The following is a 19653-nucleotide window of genomic DNA, read 5'->3' on the forward strand; positions in this document are numbered from 1 at the left end:
CTACATGTTCCAGGTTGCTGGGGCAGGTGCCACAGGGGATGCTTTTCTCCAGGGGAAAAAGGGGTTGGAAAGAAACCTCTGTAGGAGGGTCAGGGAGAAGGGGCAATGTACGCAATGTACATAATCTCTATCTGTAACTTCCCCAAACATGCTGTGTAAACCTGACTGAAAGCCACCTTCCTCTCTTGCAAGGGTGCCCCACTGCAGCCACCCATTATCTGTGCTAGCACTCCTGTCCCCTGAGCTAAATGCTGTCCCCAGCCAGGCCAGGACTCACCTGAATGACAACCAAGGTCAGCTGGCACTGCAGCAGGAAGAGGAAACACTTGCGGATCCCATATGTTGCATGCCTGGCCTGGAAGGAAGCACAAGCCCTCAGAGCACTCACTGTGATGGGAGCAGTTACCAGCCAAGAGCAATTGTTGGCAGGCAGGGGCAGAACATGTGGCCTGCAGGGGAAGTGGGAGGGGAGAGGATCTGGACACATTGTAAGCAAAAGGGGAAGGTCTCCTGCCTAAATGTAGAGGTTGTGAAGGAAAGGCATAATTTAGCCAAGGGGTAGGTTTGTCTAAACCTCCTGGCTTTTCTGGGGTAACACTTCTGCCTAGCAGTGCACTGTTGTCTGGCTAAGGAAGTCTGAAAGTTTATACTTTATCCAGTTGAACAGTATTCAAGTTCTGCTGCCACAAGGCACCATTCCCAAACCACCCCCTACACCTTGGACCAGTAGGGCCAGGCAGAAGAGTACCTCTGTTGTGCTTCCTGAACAAAGGACAGGAGACAGAAGCAAAGCTAACACTGGCAGCTTACTGTGGGCAATTCAACAAGAATGCTCGCATCGGCTCCTGGCTTTGCTCTGTGAGCTTCAGGCAGAGGGGTGAGTACCGGAGAGGGGATATGCCTGGCTTACCTGCTCTATAAGCCTGATGATGCTGGTACTCTCTTCTTGGCGGAAGGACATGGAGCAAGGCAGGCTGTTGAGTTGCCCTGAGAGCTGCAGTGGAGTGAGCTCATCAGAGACATGAGTCATGGTGGTGCTGGTGGCATAGCCAAAAGTCTCCCAGGAGCAGCGAGATGGGTAGAGTGGGTCCAGTGCTATACTGCAAGGACAACACAAGAGCATTAGTGAAAGTCCTCATCCCGGAGGAGAAACTAAGTTTCATTGCAGTCCAGCTTCTAAAGTCATGCTGTGCTGTGTCACGTCTATCTACCTTGCTGGTAGAGAAGTCCTGAGCTGTGATGTGAATTTAAGATCAATCCACCTAGACTTTCAGTTATTCCCAGAGAAATAATAAACATACTTGGGTTTGTGGCTCAAGGTCAATAAATTTGTTGATCCAGAAGGGCATTTCCACTCTTTTACCCAATGAGAAGCATCTGTAGCGCCAGTGGGTGCACAATAGTTCAGCATGCAAGAGTAACAGCTTTCTTTCAACGATGGAGAAAAACATCTCTGTGTGTCAAGGGATCTAGGTAATCATCCTATCTAGTACCACCCAAATGTCCCTTATGGAGACAGATGCAGCTAATAATGGACAGAGCACTTGTGAGCATCACCCTGCACAATCCACAGGTCTGGTGCGACCTATGGCTGGGCACTCACTAAGCTCAAGGCAAAGGCAGCTGGAGGAGTCTGGATCCTGCCCCACCTGATATCACTCTGCAAGAAGAGGCAGCTGTTCCGCAAGTTGGCAGAGCTTCCCAGACAGCAAGTCACCTCCCCGTATTCTTGCATGATCTTGATCATCTCACACATGGCTGCAAAGGGACAGAAGAAACACAGTGTGTTAGCTCATTATGCACACAAAGATGCAGTGTTTCACACACCCCTTCCAGTCTGGATAACAAGCAGTCAGATGTTTTAAAATTACCCCAACTGATATTCATCAGCCACGTACAGTGAGATACAAAGTCAAAGTACACAATCAGATAGCTAATTAATTGCAGTCCAAGTGCCCTGTATACCTAACTCCTGCAGGAATTGAGCTGCGCTTCACAGAACTGTGACCCAGAGATTTGCATCTCTAGCACATCTCTTTCAGACCAGAGCTGTAGGTATAGCCTGGGTATATAATACAGATGGCTTCAGCATCAAATGGTCTTGTTAGAAAACAGCAGAAATTAAATAAACCTAAATAATTCAAACCTAAAGTAAATACACAAGTTTTACATCCTGCTCAGCACCACATCACTACTGTTTGAAGTCTAAAGGAACAGAGGGAATATAACAAACAGCTCTAAAAGCAGCTTAGCCATACTCCGAGCCAGTCCCTGTTCCTGCACTCCCACCACTACCTCTAGCCTTCATCAGTCTTTTTATCAACATCCTCCTGGGGCCTCTAAATCAAAGCTGGTGTTTGATCCGATTTTTCTTCTGTAGCTCTGTGCACAGTGCTCTGTGTGTATATGAATTTTCTAGAATGCTCTAGGCAAAAAAAAAAAAAAAACAACACCAAACCAGCCCTCTGCAGATTCCTGTGTAAACAACTTATCTAAATGACTGGTGTACCCAGATCTGCAGCACAGTGAGGGGTTAGATGACATGAGGAACTGCCACTTCTGTCAAAAAGAAAGGAAATCTACTGGGCATTGAATGCCTAGGCAGACTGGGCTGTAACTGGTTCTCACTGGCACTGTAAACTGTGCCCAGAGGTACCTAAAATGCTGAATTATAATGGTGCTTGGCACTTTTACTGTAGACTGGACAGGTATTAGCCAGCTGCGTGCTCAACCCCTTTCTTAGATAAAATTGTATCTCTCAGAGAGATAAAGAAATTTTGTCCTTTCTGGTCTCTGCAATCAAAAACTCTGCAAAGCAGCAGAAGGCGTTAACAGCAACTGCCAGAGGAAAACACTTCTGGGAAGTGATTTCCAAGTTATATAAGGCAGCGAGGGTTGCGAGCAGAGATCAAAGTCTCCTAGCACACTGATAATGCTTATTTAATAAAAAAAAGCAGTAGCATTTTGGATGTTTGCTTCTGTGTCTCTTAGGGATGCAAATTGAAAGGAGTGGTTCTTAACCCAATTCTGTAGCTAGGGAACAGTTGCATTAAAACAAAGTTAACACCTGACTTCCCACAGGTAGCAATAGAGGGTCATTGATATCAAAATGCCCTTCTGGATTTCCGGACTGTATCCCCTTCCCTTCACCCATGTCCACACCCAGATGAGCCAGAGGAAATGGATGGGGAAGGTGTTCATGGGCAGTAGTAGGACAGACCCAGGCTCTGTGTCACTTACTCTCCGGGGTGCAGTCTGTGAAGAGGGGCACCAGCAAAGGCACATTGTCTATGTTCTGCAGGTGAGGTCTCACCTGGTGGATCCCCCGTGGGAGTTTGGCCTGAAAAAGAGAAAGAAGAGACTAAGCAGGGGAGAGTGTGTGTGTGAGGAAGAGGCATTTCAGAGGGAACTGCTGAAATGAGAATTATGATTCCCAGAATTATGCAACTTCAAGATCAGATACAAACTGATGTCCTGGCAGACAGAAGCTGGCTTTCTCAAGCCACTGTAAAAAGGCTTCTGCTAAAGTTCTGCACTGACACACCAAGCTGTCTATTCTCACCCTCACAGTTTGTAAGATCAGCATGATAAACCTGTGCTCAAGGATTTCTAAGGACTTTTCACCTGTATGGAGAATCTAATCAGAGACTATGTCCTGTTTCCCAGCAACTAGATCTATTTCAATTGCAGCCACATCAACACACAGCAGGGGAAGGGTTCCTGCTTTCTAAAACCAGGCCTAATGGATTTTTTTTTAAAATCTGCATCTATCTCTGATATTCCTGTAACCTCTGCTGAGCACGTCTGAGTTTTTTATGAGGCAGGAAGAGCCTGTCCTGCACTCTTGACTACTGGGCAGCACCAGCTATGGCTCACAGCTGGAGGAGAGACAAAGTTTCTTCTGTCTGCATGGAATGTGGGGACGTTCCCACTCCCTGCCCAGCACATGGGAAGGGGACCCAGACGGACTGAGATGCAGCTCTCAAGGCTACCCCATGTGTTGTCAGCTCCATCCCTAAAGTCCAAAGAAAATACCTGTTCAGCAAAAGTGATTAACTGAGAGAATCCCAAACTTCCTAGACTCTAGATACCAAGCTGGAATAGGCTGGAGGAAATCAGGAGTCCCAATGCAAACCAGTCAATCAATCTGCTTCGAAGAAGAATTCCCTCTGGGAGTAATGAGGTGTTACTGCTGACCATGTCGACAGCACAAAGTGTGTAGGGAAAGGGTGCCTCACCCTGTTACAGTCCTCCAGGAAGCTGGGGATATCACTGTCTGTTGGCTGAAAGCTGATGAGATCCGAGTGCCCTTCCTCTTCCATCAGCAGAAGGCCCTCCACATCATCTCGAGAAACTGGAGCAGAGAAAAGCAGCATAAATAATAAGCATAAACCTGCCTCTGCCACCCACGTGGTATATTCACATGGCACTGCAGAAGCCAGGAAACGTGAGGCCTGATTTTCTAGGTTAGCAACACTTAGATCCCACTCAGTCATCTAAAATGCAGTATTTTTAGATGACTAATCTGCTTAGAGGTAGATATGTGAGCCTAGTCTCTGCTCTTTTGAGACACGATAGTTTATCGGTTCTGCTCTCTTTCTTCTCCTAGGGGAAGAAGAGAGTAAAGAAATACTACCTGAAGTAAGAAAAAAGATTAACGCACAGGCAAGAGACCCTCAGTGGCTTGACCAGGGCCCCAGCAAGAACCAAAAGCACTAATGAGCAGCTGTAAAATCATGGCAGCTGGTGCACAGAAGGATGTTTGTTTCCAACAACTGTGGTACTGACTGGGTAGAAAGGCTATAAATGTAAGGCTGTCTCGCTCACACACACACCCCCCTCAGGCCCATCCAGTTCTGTGCTCAAACCTCTGAAGGATCAGGTATCTGGTGAGGACACAGGAACCTAAGAATGGGTTTAGAAGAACCATCCAGGAAACACGTGGCATTCAAAGTGGCTTAGGCGCAGTTCTCTCACCCTGATGTAGGTCATCGTGCAGAGAGCCAGCATGGCTGGGGCTAGAGGGAGGAATCTCTGAGCCAGGCACATCACCATTAGGCGTTAAAGATATGTGGCAATTCCAGCCGGTCTCAAGACCCATCTTCTCAGCAAACACCTGTAGGTGAGCAGACAAAAGATTTTAGTGTAGCTGTCCAAGCCAGAGTATTGCAGACCAATGCCATATTGGAGCGTAGGTACCTTCTGGACCCATTAGCTAGCTGAATCAGATTAACCTTAGATTGCACTGGAGCTAAACTGTCCAGTCAGACAACCAGGGGACATGCAAGTTCAGGGGGTTCCGTGAAGACAGCTTACCTTGCTTTTGAGCTCATCTTCCAGGGAGAAGTAGACAAAACGAATGCAGGCATTGACCAATCCATCAATGAGGCGGACAATGTCAAGACGGGCCTGATACTGAGATGAGACCATTCCCATGAAGATCTGTCCGCTCAGAGCCTGGATACAGTCTTCCTTCTCCATCACTTCCCCAATCCCTTCTTCAGGCATGCAAACAACACGCAATCACATTGAGACCAAGGGGCCACATGTGCATCAGACAACAGCACACATGGTGGGAGAGGCCACCAAGATAACACCCAAGGACACAGTACCCAGATACACAGAAACATGCAGATATACACACACATACAGGAGGAGAGATGAGGAGATATCCATTTGTCCCAGCATACCCAGTCACAGAAGTGGTTTCAGGACATCCCCACATATGCGACCAAGAATACAAGCATGAAACAGCAAGCATGGAAAGGGAAAAGACAAAACAGAAGATAGGAATCAGTCACAAGGAACTGGGGCAGAAAGGTAAAGGATGTATGCTGCATAATGTTCACTTGTGCATTTTAAACACATCATACTGTGCTTAAACAACATGGTGAATCTGGCTGAGGCAGAGTGGCATCAGAGTATGAGGGGCTGATGCAAAGGAACTGGATCATGTTCCCTCCAGTGACATTGCAGGCACTCCCAAAGAACCTGCAAAGGCTCTTTGACAGGGTTCCTTCACCATCACCAGATCAGCCTGTTGTGAATGGGAGCTGCAGCAGCATGAGAAACAAAATAATAAAACACTTCACACAATTACAAAGCTTGCCACAGGTGGGACTGAAAAGTGTTTTGAAAACACTCAGTCACAACTGCCTCCCAGCTGTTGGAAACCCTATTATTCACATTTTACAGAATGGGAGACCAAGGCAGAAAGGGACTAAGACTGGTTTTCTAAAAGAGCCTCCTGGAGGCTATGTAATGGTATGTGCTTATTTCTCAGTTTCCATTGCTGTTCTGGAGAAGATGTACAATTCACCTAGTGGGAATCAGGTCCTTCAGCAGAGCAACAAAATCCATCAAGGGAGAACAGTCGTGTACCACCATACATTTAATTCCTTTGAAAAACCCAACATATGTGATTTCAATAAAATTAGACAAATAGCAAACCAAGTACCAAAATACCCAGAAGTCTTGACTCTCAGCTGCCTGCTTTAAGAAACAGACTTCTCACAAGTAGAAGAATTTCTTTGCAAGCTTCAGTAACTTAACTAGAAACATACCTACCAGCTGCTACATCATTACTTCCTCTGGAAATGCATCTACTTCAGAAACCTTTAGTTCTCAATTTCCATCTGCTGCCCTGAATAGCAACATTCTGACAGCTCTAGACTGATCAGAAAGAAAGCACCTGGCCCAGCAGCAGACCTTGTTATAGACAGCATAGAAGACACATACCATCTGAGCTCCAGCTATTCCGCCGACTGCTCTGTTTGATGGGGGTTGTCCCAGGGAGATCACAGCATGTGAAGATAGCACTCTGCCCAGGTACCTGCACCAGTTCTATGCACTTGCCATTGAGTTGGGAGGACAAGGCACAATGCATTGGCTTGTATGCAAAGGCAGAACAGTATCCTGAGAGGCAGGCTCGCTGGTAGAAATCTAAGACCTTCTTCCTATGTGGAAGAGACAAAAACCAGACAAAGTTAGCAGAAACACACCGCATTTCTGACAACGTATACTGTAGTTCAATGTAGAAATCACCAGTTAGGTATTTGGAAAAATGTATTCCATGAGGAGTGGTCAGGGACTCTGAAAAAGCCCTTCCTTACTGTTTCTGCATTCTCTAAGCTGCAGGTACTACAGAGCAACAAAAAACATATTCCAACAGGGGCAGTGGTGAATGTTTCTGATTGCTCATCAGACAGATTGATGAGTATGAACACAGTACTCTTTGAATACACTTATTAATATAATATGCTCTGTATGGCTGCCAGATGATTCCAAGGAAGTTCACTGCATGACAACAGAAGCTTAATTCATCAGAGAGAATTTATCTGTAGGGAGATAAACACCAAGGAAGGAACTGACAACTCTGACAATAGTATCTATGGCAGCGATGGTTACAATAACAGACTTTTCTCCTATCCCTTTTCAGAGTTTGGGTCCCAGGAGCTGTATGTGAAGTCTCTATTTAGTCAATATTCAGTCACCAGAATAGTGTAAAGTTCCTTCTCTGTGGTAAACTCAGAAAGGTAACAAATTACACTATATATGGGATTTTTCATTGGCTTCTAAAATTATAAATATTCCAGAAAGGACCAGTGGGAGTTTTCTGACACATAAGCAGACTTAGAAAGAATAATATACTGCTATCCAATGAAACTAAACGTTACTAGTCTGCTCTGCTAGCAGGAACAGAAATTCAGCCTGCAGATGAAAATGCAACAGACACTGTCAGATACTGCAGCAGGGCTAAAAGGGTGTGATGCATTGTGGTGTACTGGTTTGAAGCTGTCAACAGCAGGCAGAATTGATCACTTTGCATTTCATATAAGACAAGGCATTTGTCTTGAACAACAAAAAAAATTCTCTGCCACCAGCATCTGACCCGATTATAATTCATGGTCCTACTACATAGTACAGTCAGAGTCCACGTATAAGAGGCTAATATGGTAGCAGATACAGTAAAAAGTGGCTTAGTCTTACAGTCCAACCTATTGCTTGTTGCTATCTAAGCTCTTACACTGCTATAATTATAACAATTAATTATAAGCAGAGATGGCTCATGTTCATAACCTACTTGAAACTTCTATTAAATAGCTTAACAAGCATCAGTAAAGAGAATGTTAACTAAGAATGACCAGGTTCCCTCTGCAATTTATCTGCAGCTCCTGAATGCACCAAATGACAAAGCTGCCCACCTGTCAGAGCCAGAGAGGGGGTAGATATCGGTACCGTCCCAAAAGTCTGTGCAGGCTTCGAGGATGATGTCAGCTGTCCCATGAGAAAACATCTGCTCAGTGCCTGAAGTGCAGGAGAACACTGAGTCAGCAACACACATACAGGCTCCCAGGAAAGGGATATCATACCAACTGCTCCCTTATTTGTTAAACGGAAGCGTTCCCACAAACTGCCTTGATGCACTCCAGATATCCCCTTTCCTCTGTTGAAAGTCTTCAGTCTCCATCGAGAAATGAATATTCAAGACTGGATGATATGTATTCAGCTGCTATGTGTCTAACCATGAGTTCAAACAAGGCTGTGATAAAATGTGAGCCACGTAGTCAGTTCCTATTCTCCCCTTACACTGTGTGACATTCCTGCTCCTACAGAAGGTGGGATAATATCTTGCTCCTGTATCCAACAGAGCAGAAGAAAAAATATTCCTGTCTGCTTCTTCTGATGAGAGTACAAGCACCAGTGATGAGTCTATGGGGATCAAAGTCTGCCTACACTGGAAAGTGTATTCAATTTTAGGCCAGGAGTGGATCAAAAGGGTAAGAGCAACAGTGTGACCCACTAGACAGCAGCCTGTTTCACAAAGGATCCTGAAAACATGTTAAATCAGGATGGGTCAAAAGTTCAGCATAACAGACTCTAAAAAAGTAACTCATGGTATGATCAGGGAAGAACTGAAAGTCAGCGGACACCACAGCTTCTCCTGCTTCCCCCCCCCCACTACTTTACTCTTTAATACAGACCTAAAACCTTTCATTCCTTCTTGTACACAGGGGTGTTAAAAAGTGCTTCCCAAAGGTGTGTGATGTTACTTGTCTGATGCGGGTCCCAGGCACAGGACACAAGTGAAAGGATGCGGGGCTGCCTGCCCCTCCACACTTCCTGCTCCCTTTCATTAGTACTGATACATTAACATTGCATGCACGTAGACTTCACTGTCTAGGTTCCCTCCTCCAGCTGCTCTGTGACTTTGCCCCCAACAGCTTCAAAGCTGATCTAATGAAAAAAACATCACTGCCAAGAAAAATGAGCCCAAAGACTTCTTGCAGGCATTGTTGCTGACTGCAAATGCTCACACTAGCTAGTGAAATCAAGAGCCAAGAATATCCACTCGCAGAAACCAGGCAGGGACCTTCAGGAACACTGGAGGATTTTCCAAAACATAGCAGCTCTCTGCTTTCTGCTATAAATAGTCATCACATGCCAAGTTTATCAGCATAACAAACCTCCAAGACGAATAGGAGCTGTGTGTGAAAGAAGGAGCCTGTTTCAGGGACACAAAGGAGTACTTGTGCAGAGCTCTGCTTAATTTTATTGTATAAACACCTAATCCTTCCCACCTTGCTCCTATGGTCAGATAGTCCTTGCTAGGAAAGAGGGAACAAGAGATGTTTATTGATTCGTGCAAAACATATGCCCTGGACACAGAGCAAGAGCTTGCAGATGACCACATGCACACACATACCTATGTTCATCCCTGACAGCAATTGAAATCCATTTCCCATTCAGTATCATCAGCATTCCACACAACAATCCTTCTAAGGGGTAAATGACAGTGACAGCACACACTATAAGCAGGAAGGAGTTCATTCAGCTGTCATTGCCAGTAAAGTGAGCTCAGCCTCTTCCTTTCCTAAATCATGAACTTGAAGGCCAGGATTTCTCTGGCACAAGGGAGAAAACTAATGAATAGGACAGGGAGTATGATTAGCCATTCATGACTGCTGGGACTCATTAGGAACAACCAAGCTGCTAGAGCCGAGCCAGAGCAAAAGGAATCTAAGAGTGCAGCTATAGCAAAGACAGACAGAGGTGTTATCAAGCCATTTTACTCCACTGAAGATGTTGGTGAGCCCCTCATTTCCATGTTGTTACTATGGATTTGGGATGAACACTGCCAGATGGTGAGACACATATTTCAATGGAATAGCAAGGGAACATACAGATAAGCTACCTCCTATTTCTGCTACAGCTGTAGAATTTATTATGTATCTCCCTTTCACTTCAGCACATCATGGGAGTGGGTGGATTCAAAGATTTATTCACAACTAATGTATCAAGAGAGGTTAGTTATCATCATCTGATCTGACTCTTCTGCATAAACAGGGACATTTGATTTCACCCAATATTATCTGCATAATCCATTATTTCCAGTTGTACACATTTTAGAAAGTTTCAAGGGACAAGACTATCACGTAAGAGGTGTTCCAATGGTTAACTAACCCTGCTGGCAAAATTCCTCTTAGAATTTATTCCAGACAGCATAATCCAGGTCACACATGAATTCGTCTGAGCTCCAGCCTCTAAACTAAACCGTTTAAAAATGAGGATAAGCAGTTGAAATGAGGCAATGTTAAAGGTCTTTCCCTATGCTAAAAATCTCAGCATCAGAAAAATTCTTGCTCACTGTCATGGTTTAACCCCAGCCAGCAACTAAGCACCACGCAGCCACTCGCTCACTCCCCCTGCCCCGGTGGGATGGGGGAGAGAATCGGAGGAGTAAGAGTGAGAAAACTCCTGGGTTGAGATAAGAACAGTTCAATATTTAATAATAATATTAATAATAATATTATTAATAATAATAATAATAATAATAATAATATACAAAGTAGGTGATGCACAATGTATTTCCTCACCACCTGCCAACTGATACCCAGACAGTTCCCGAGCAGCGATCGCTGCCCCCCAGCCAACCCCCCCCCCCCCCCAGTTTATAAGTTTATATACTGAGCATGACGACATATGGTATGGAACAGCCCTTTGGTCAGTTTGGATCAACTGTCCTGGCTGTGCCCCCTCCCAGTTTCTTGTGTGCCTGGCAGAGCATGGGAAGCTGAAAAGTCCTTGACTATCATGAGCAGTACTTAGCAACAACTAAAACATCAGCGTGTTATCAACATTATTCTCCTACTAATTCCAAAACACAGCACTATGACAGCTACTAGGAAGAAAATTAACTCTATCCCAGCTGAAACCAGGACACTCACAAAGGCAAGATAGTAGCAATCAGGACAAATGAAAAAGCTCCTCTCCAGATTAAGATACAAATTTAAGAAGAATTGGGCAAGAGAAGACAGTTTACCTGGTAAATCTCTGGCCAGCATAATAATCATATTTCAGATTCAATATTGAACATATGCCAACTCCAGAGCACCAAGTTCAGTCAATTTAAGGTATTATGTGGAGACTAAGAGCTCTGACAGGCAAGCTGTTAAATCTTGCTGAGGTGCTTTAGACCTCACAGTGCCCAGCTGTACATCCTTTCCATCCTATTAGAATTGGAAGGAGTAGAAAGAGTGGAGAAGTCAGCATGGCTTCAGGTGTTGTATTCACGGTCACCATGAGTTTGTATGGAATTTCTGTGATTTCTTATTAGTGTGCGATATAATATACTGGACAACTCACTAAGATAATGATTTATGATTTGGATTATCAGAAGGATGAGCATCACTAGCTAAAACCCTGAGTAATGTTCAACCCTGTGCAGTATCAGTTTCACTTCATAATGAAGTCTATTCAAAACCCAATAAAACCACCACCTTGCTCTACACTGCCATTTGGTCCCAGAAAACAGGTTTACTATGTGCTATCTAAGGTAATTTTTAAAAATTATTTATGATTCTGGAGTGAGCCAGAGCTGTGAAGAATCCCCCCCCTCAGTATGCCATAGCACTGATTGCTAAGGTTTGTTGAGCTTATCTGCACTGGCCATAGGCAGAGCAAGGCTATCACTCCATAGGGACTTCAGACTATTCCAGTCTGACATGTTCTAGGCTCTCTGCAGAAAAGATCCTCCCATACCAAGCGGATGTCCAAAGAAAGGGGCAGCCTTACTGGTAGTGGTATCCTTCACGAACAGGTTAATCATGTGGCTCAGGGGTGGTCTCCTCTTGGTGATCGATGAAAGCTTCCCCAGGATTGTTTCCTTAACCATCTCATCACTTGGCAAGCGGTACAAGGCCAAATAGTTCTCCTGCTTGAAAAGATCTTTAGCACCTGGTGTAAAACCTGAAACATGAACACGAGGAGGAGAAAAATTTGGCTCTAACCAAAACAAAAGAAAGGTCCTCTCTCCTGCTTCTGTGCAATCCACTTTGCCTGCGCTCATTCTGGCATCTCCCCAGCAATAGGTAGGTGAGCTGTGCTCACTGTGCAGCTACGCCAAGATGGCTCAAGATCTATGATGAAAAACATTTGGAAGGACTAGATGTTATTAGTAATTACAGCTTTCATGCTTCTGGTTCATTGAAGAGAGGAACTGTGACATTGAAGGACAGACAGGAAGTGAGTTCAAGAGCTTCCAGATTTTAATCCTAGTGTTGCCTCTAACCTCTTATCTCCCCTATGCCTCGGTTTTCCCATCTATAAAATGAGCTGAGGTACCTCACATCATTTATACCCAAACTCCTGATAAAGCATTACTGTAAAGACAAGGCAGCTATCTGTCCATTAGCAACTATTCTTTGTACCCTGATGAGATTGGCAGACTCGAGCCAGAAGAGTATCAAGCCTAGCCAGGGCTGGCTGGAAATATCCTTGATGACATTTGTTCCTTTGATAGTGTCTACAATGTCAGAACTTCGCAAAAGCAACCTCTTTAATAGACTCTTTTGGCAACTGAACAACAACAGTCAGCTCTGTAATTCCACCTTCTCAGCAACCAGGACTAGGGAAATATTTTCCTTGTGCTCTCTAAGGATTAAGTGTCTATTGACAGCTCTGATTTCTCTGTGTCTGCCCACCCAATTTCTCCTTACCTATTAGCCTGGCAAGCTCACAGAGGCCCCAGGGCACATGGACAGGCAGCACGGCATTGTGAGTTTCCTGGAGGGCAATGTTGCAGAGGTGGTCAGAGAAGCGGCACAGACGCTCTGTCACACTGGCATTGCAGAGATTGAGCAGCACATTCAGGCCCAGAGGCTTAAGGGAATTCAAGTGCATCTGCCAGTTGGAGTCATCAAACTGGATGCAGGAGGGGTTCTGCTGGTCTTGGGACAGGCTAAGCATCTCAAGGTGGTAGTCACACACAAAGTCTTCAGCCTCACAAGCCAACACCTCACTGTCACCAACAACCTGGTCCAACAGACAGGAAAATTCTAATTGGTTACAAGGAATACAGCTTGCGTAGCATCCCACAGGGTATTCCCAATTAAGTTTGTCTGTCTTATAGGTCCACAAAAGACTAATTGTGTGCCCCTTCAGTATGTCTTACCTGAGTATGCTCCTCCTCTCCACCCTCCGTGTCCTTGCTAAAACTCACATTGGAACCAGAGGGATGTTTGCTTCTGCTGTTTGGCTTTCGGTGGGCATGGGCATCGGGAGCCTTTGGAGGGTCACTAGACCAGTTGTTCCTCTCTTGCTCATTGGTCATGTGGACTGTGTCTGCCAGGGTGCCAGAGAGCAAAGCATCTCTTTCATGGGGCTGCAAGAGACCACCAAAATGAACAGTGGTGATTCAGTGGTTGAACATGAGCCACTACTGATTCACATGGTGCTTTAGGACTCCTGTAGAAGAGGATCTCATCCTTGCTGCTTCTTTATCTTTTAAGCAAAGAATTATGGCACAGGACTTCTCTACAAGCAAAGGGCCCCCTCTATAATACCACGTTGTTCATGTCAGTCAAACTATGATTACAGCCAACATACTACATTATGGATTATGTATCCCTTACCTCGTCTTCCATCTCAGGATGGCAGAAGGACCGTGTAGAGAGCTCATCAGTCAGATCTTCATGGCTATCATGAGGTGGTTCCACCTTCCCACTGAAGAACAGAACAGTCTCTGGGCTGGGGTTTGGCCAGGAAAGGATCCCCTGCTTGTCTACACAGCAGAGCACCTAAAACATCCCACAACACCCCCAAGAAAGCAAAATCTTAGTGAAAACATGTCTCAGTGTTCACGCATAGTTGTAAATATCGCAAGTTTAATGAACACATGGGAGGATAGACAAATCTCTCCTTCGCCAACCTTCTGTCTTGAGAAACTACACCTGATAACCCTCCAAGAAATCTAAGATTTCCTTGCTCTAGCAGGATTGATGGGTTGTTTAACACCAATTTTATCTCAGGATATTGCAAAACTAGGCATGAAGACCATGGGAAGGAAGCAACTACTGAACCTGTTTCACCAGCTAGTATTTATCAGGACCCAAACCAGCTGGTTCTTGAACAGGAGTCAAGAGGGTTATGGGACCAGAACCAGAGCTGGAAAATACACACACTCTGTTAGATGCCACAGAGTATCTCTAACCACTGTTTTAGCCTGTAAATGTGCTGCTTGGACAAGACAAGACAGTTATAAACTCTTCTACAAAGACAGGTGCCTGAAGGGTTTCTAATTCCAGCACAGTGAGCTGATTGCTAACAGTTTATGCTCAGGGATGGACGACATGAACGATGTAAATGAAGCATCCACGTAGGGCTCCTCCTTCAGACAGTTCAGCAATACTCACAGTGACAGATCCCAGACTATGGAGCAAGCTGGAAGTGAAGCTCAGAGTTGGGGATTTGCCCTTTAAAACACAGAGGAAGTGGCTCCAGATACAGCGTATCATTTCCTGCCGAGGGAAGCAGAGGACACGAACCAATTAAAGACTTACTCTGTGAAAGACGAGGGGAGAGAAGGAAGAAAGGGAGTATGACATTACCTGCTTTCAGGTTCAACACAGTGTATCACTGTAAGATAAACATTGGTCGCCGTGGGAACCCGTTAACTGATACGGTGATGATATTCTCAAGGGAAAGACATTTCTAACCCCTTCCACAGGATGCTAACAGTCAGTCTGATTGTTGAAATAAGAGTTCACTGAAACTACCTTTGTCTACCCAAAAACACAGGAAGGAATTCTGAAGTGAATTCATTCGGGGTGAATCAGTGTTTATTTTTTCCTAAAGTAACTCTCATCCCCTTGGAGTATAGAGTTTGAGGCCTTAACCTTGCGATCACCATGCTGCAAACTGGGTAAATGGAGTCACTGTGGTGAGGTGACTTGTGGTGAGGTTACTTACTGAGGCAGCGACAATGTTGGAAATAAAGCCAAGGTGCCCTGACTACTCCATCATTACAAATGAATTGTAATCAACATGGTAATAAACTGAAAGAAGGGGATATTTTGCAAAACTAAAATGTGAAGTTGGCACCCTTCATCTTCAATACAAAAATGTTTCACAGGGAATCTGGATGACAGCAATCAATCCAAGCACCAGAGCTGTATTTTTTTCTCTGTGCACTCCTAACACCAGCAAAACCAGTTTTGCATTACGGCGTTATTTTACTGCTTCTTAGCTGTTGTTCAGGAATGCTGTCACTGCAGAGCACTTTCTCCAAAGCTCCTTAGATCAAGTTCCTGAGATCCTGAGGGTCAGTACAGCCATAAGCTCAAATGCAAAACAATCATGAGCTATCACCAGGAAGGAAAAAAAGCTCTTATTTAAACCAGTTTCTCATAAGCAAAAATTTACATAGGTACAAAAGGAAAGCAGCAGATCTTTTCAACGAGGAAGGTCAGCTCAAATCACTCCCATTTAACGCCTGAAAACTATCTCAGCTAAATCATAAACTGGCATAGAAAGACAACAAAATATTCAGCAAAGGCAGCATGTGGGTGTGCATCCATGTGCACTCCTCTGTGTGGCTGGGAGCAAGGAGACATGAATTGATTCTTATAATATCTACGGATTTTTAATCACTCCTGGAGTCCGTCTGCCTCCTTATGGAAAGGGGAATCTTAATGCCAGATTAGACAGAAAAGTGTCTTTCCTGTACCCACCTGTTTAATCTGGATGATGCAATTTATAGAGTGGCCAGATGCAGTTCCTCCCCCAGAAAAAGGTCTTCTGAATGTTTATTTGCCCCAGCTTTGGAAGCACTAGTAATGTGCTTAAGCTTGTTAAGGAGCCTATGAAACAGGATCAGACTTTTAGCCTGAACATCCTATGCTCCCCTCTTCACATTTGGTCTTGGTGCTGACCGCCACCCCCTCTGTTCTTTAGTTTTGGCTTGAAGGAGGCTTTTCTGGTACAAGCAAAATACTTCCCTTCTTTCTGACACACACCATAAAAAATTTATTTTACTCCTGGAAGAGGACAACTTGAAAGAGGTACTTTCTTCAAGACAGAAAAAGCTTATTTCAAACCATTTGCAATATTCAGAAAAGCATAACTGGACTCTATCAAAGTCACCTCAGTCTCTGGTCAGCAGAGCAGCATTTACATGGGAAGGTGTAGGGGAAAGACATGCAACCTGCATGCATAGCAATTAAAGCAGCAAATGAGCGACAATGAGCAACTGACACAATTAAAAAGGGTCTAGGAACAAGCAGGAGATCGGAGAGGAAGGGAAAGGATGTCATGAAGTTCTGCAGTGAAGATGGGAGAAAACAATTCATAATAATAGTACCTGAGAAGATACCATCTCTGTGTAGCTGCTGAGAGTGTCCTCTGAAAACTTAGCAAGCTGCAGCAAGAGAAGAGACCAGTTACTATAAGTTTGCTCAGAAATGTGTCATGAGGAACATCCTTCCCTAAATACTGTGCCTTCAGAGAGAAGAAAGCAGGAGTCCTGCTCTGTGGGAATCACTATACCAAGGCAGACCAATAACTCATCAAAGCAATTACGTCTTTAATGGACTATGTCTTTATCTACTTGTGAAGCACAGTCAAAGTGCTTGGTACTGTACATCACAGAAGAACACACAGTCATTACCTAAATGTCTACAGAGAAAATAATAGCAATTAGACCCAGAGGAGGCTCTTTCTGGATGCTTATTTTTAGACAGAAAGAGCCAGGACTGACTGATATGTTTTTAAGCTATATGGGTCAGTTAAAAGAAGGGAGCTAGAAGAGTGGTTGTAAAAACAGGTGCCTGGAACACAATGGACACAGAGGAATGAGGTGATATGAATGGGATGTGGATAGGAAATGAAAAGAAATTATAGCAGGGCACTACCATGGGGCTCTTAGAATTACACTGAGAAACTCACTAACACAAAATTTGTGCATCCAGCACAAAGGAATTCCACAGTAGATGTAATTTTGAAAAACAGTTTAAATTTAAGTATATTCATAAGCATAACTGAATATGGCAATTACATTTGTATGTAAATAAAATGACAGCCCAAATAATAATGCATATATCTGGCACTTTAAAAAGGATCAGTTTAACAAAGCTGAAAAAAGCCAAGACAGATTTGTCAGAAATAATTTAAACTGAGAACTATGAAGGATAATTAGGAACTGTTTAACAATATTTATTAAAATTTTAAAAAGCAACAATCCCATAGTAAAAATAAAAAGTCCAGTTTTGAGTGGAAGTGAAAATAGAAGTAAAAATTAACTTAAAAATAAGAAAAAGTATACCAGCAAGTAACTAAAACCAGTCCACTGCTTGTTGAAGACAGTGAAATTGCAAATAATATTACAGGCAAGGCAGATGTGTTAAATAAATATTGCTATTCCTTATTCAGTGAGATAATCATACCATATGATAACTATGAAATATTTTCCATTCTAACACTAGTTACTGAAAGTAAATATGTTTAAATTAGCAGGTCTGGACAACTTTCTGACTGTTACTGATGATTTTGCACAAGGCTTGAGGCATGGATTAAGTCCCAGTGCAATGGAAGAAAGCTAATGTGGTGCCAATGCCTAAAAAGGGTAAGGAGAACAAAGTAAGTTACCACAGCACCCCAGACAGACTTCGATTTCAGACAGAATAACAGAGCAGCTAATATGAGACTCAATTAAAAGAAAAGAAGTGGAATAACACAACCAGCGCCAAACACCACAAGTATATGAGTAATAAATCTCATCAAACTATTGTGATATGTTTTTTGACAAAATTACAAATTTGACTGATAAAAGTAATGCTTTTAACATAAACCACTTGGTACTTCAACTTGATACAAAATGCTTTAGTGGTTTTCTAACAAAAACTAGAGTAATACTGGAGAAATAGAGCGCATATGAAATATATTAGAAATAGACTATCTCCAAATGGAACAGAAACTGAGGAATTACTTGTAATAGGATGTGTTACTAGCTCAAGCAGGGACACATTCTGGGTATTAATAGTCTGAAAGAAAACTTAAAAAATGTTACTGATAGAGTCTGGAAACTACACAAAGTTTGAGGGCAGGGTCCAATAATAAAGAGAACAGACCACTGTTACAGAACAATATGGATTGTTTGGTAAATAACCAAAAACACGCATACCAACAGGCACAAAAGTTAGGTTGCATACCTAGGAGCAAAAATGAAGGTTGGACTTAACAAGATGAGGACTCTATCTTAGAAAGCAGTAACTCTGTAGATTATTAGTTGAACAAAGCCTGGCCATTTAAAGCAGTGGCTAAAAGACCTAATATGATCCTTTGTTGCACTAATAAGGGAACATAGAGTAGAAAGCCCAAATTATTCTGAAATTTAGCATAAGCACAACTGTTACTGGAATACTTTGTGGGTTTTGGAGATTCATAATTCTACAGTGATCCTGAAGCACTGGAAAAAGCTAAGAGGAAAGCCAAGAGAAAGATCAGAGGCTTGGAAAATATGCTTATAGTGATTCAAGGTGCTTAAACTGTTTACTTAACCAAAGAGATGGTAAAAGGGAATGTGAGTAGCTACAACAGACCAGAAATTTGATTGACGTTCTCTTAAATCTAGGAGACAAAAGATGTAAATATTCCAAGGGCTGGAAATCAGATACTACAAAAATTCCCACTAACATAGAATGTCCATTTTTAACAGTGAAGGTAAATAATTACTGAAACAACCTATCAAAGGCAGTACAAATGTTTTCAAACCAACATCAAATTCCTTTCTAAAAGGAATGCTGCTGTAGTCCAACTGTAGTAATGCAACTTGAGGCAGGGGCTCATTTGGGGGGCAGGGGCGCACTGATTTGTGCAGGTTGTCTGACTAACCAGTCACAAGGGTCATCTATGGCCTTGAAAAACTGGGAATCAAACAGCTTGAACATGATGGGAGGGGGCAGAAGGTGAAGAGAGTCACATGGGCCAAGTGATGAGGGAGGAAGAGGGTCTTACCTGCTACATTTTGAACAGAGTAAAGAGAAGGAAGGAGTGAAATAGAGAGGCCAAGAGAAGACTGCCCTAGTCAAGGGGGAGAATGACCAAGGCACATCATAACGGTTGTTCTGCAGCAGCAAGGATGGAGGATCGTGTTTGAGATGTCACAGGAAGAGCTGGCTGGACAGAGTGAGTTGCCTGGACAAGAAAAAGGAGAAGACAGGAAAGAACACAAGGAAGGTGCAAGTATGAGTGACAGGGCAAATGGGTATGTTAAGAATGATGAAGCAGGGAAGCCAAGGAGCTCTGGCTTTTCCCACTCAAATAGCAAGGTGTGAAGGGAAAGAGGAAGGTTCCAAAGACAGAAACCAAGTGATGCTG

At 43.6% G+C, this 19653-nt stretch overlaps 1 protein-coding gene across 1 annotated transcript in view; it reads right to left on the reverse strand.

Annotated features, from left to right (window-relative positions):
• Positions 1-19653, reverse strand: part of TMEM94 (transmembrane protein 94) — a 37974-nt gene that overhangs the window by 4733 nt on the left and 13588 nt on the right. Inside the window, exons 10-24 of the mRNA XM_075719400.1 lie at positions 16640-16696; positions 14694-14798; positions 13914-14078; positions 13454-13663; positions 12999-13314; positions 12076-12249; positions 8205-8307; positions 6739-6956; positions 5317-5498; positions 4978-5116; positions 4239-4354; positions 3241-3340; positions 1650-1758; positions 911-1100; positions 278-355 (exon numbers count right to left, since the gene is read on the reverse strand). Coding sequence (XP_075575515.1) covers positions 278-355; positions 911-1100; positions 1650-1758; positions 3241-3340; positions 4239-4354; positions 4978-5116; positions 5317-5498; positions 6739-6956; positions 8205-8307; positions 12076-12249; positions 12999-13314; positions 13454-13663; positions 13914-14078; positions 14694-14798; positions 16640-16696 — 2262 coding nt within the window. The remainder of the gene's footprint in view (positions 1-277; positions 356-910; positions 1101-1649; positions 1759-3240; positions 3341-4238; positions 4355-4977; positions 5117-5316; positions 5499-6738; positions 6957-8204; positions 8308-12075; positions 12250-12998; positions 13315-13453; positions 13664-13913; positions 14079-14693; positions 14799-16639; positions 16697-19653) is intronic.

This window comes from Pelecanus crispus, chromosome 12 (assembly GCF_030463565.1).
Source record: "Pelecanus crispus isolate bPelCri1 chromosome 12, bPelCri1.pri, whole genome shotgun sequence".
NCBI classification, from domain to species: Eukaryota; Metazoa; Chordata; class Aves; order Pelecaniformes; family Pelecanidae; genus Pelecanus; species Pelecanus crispus.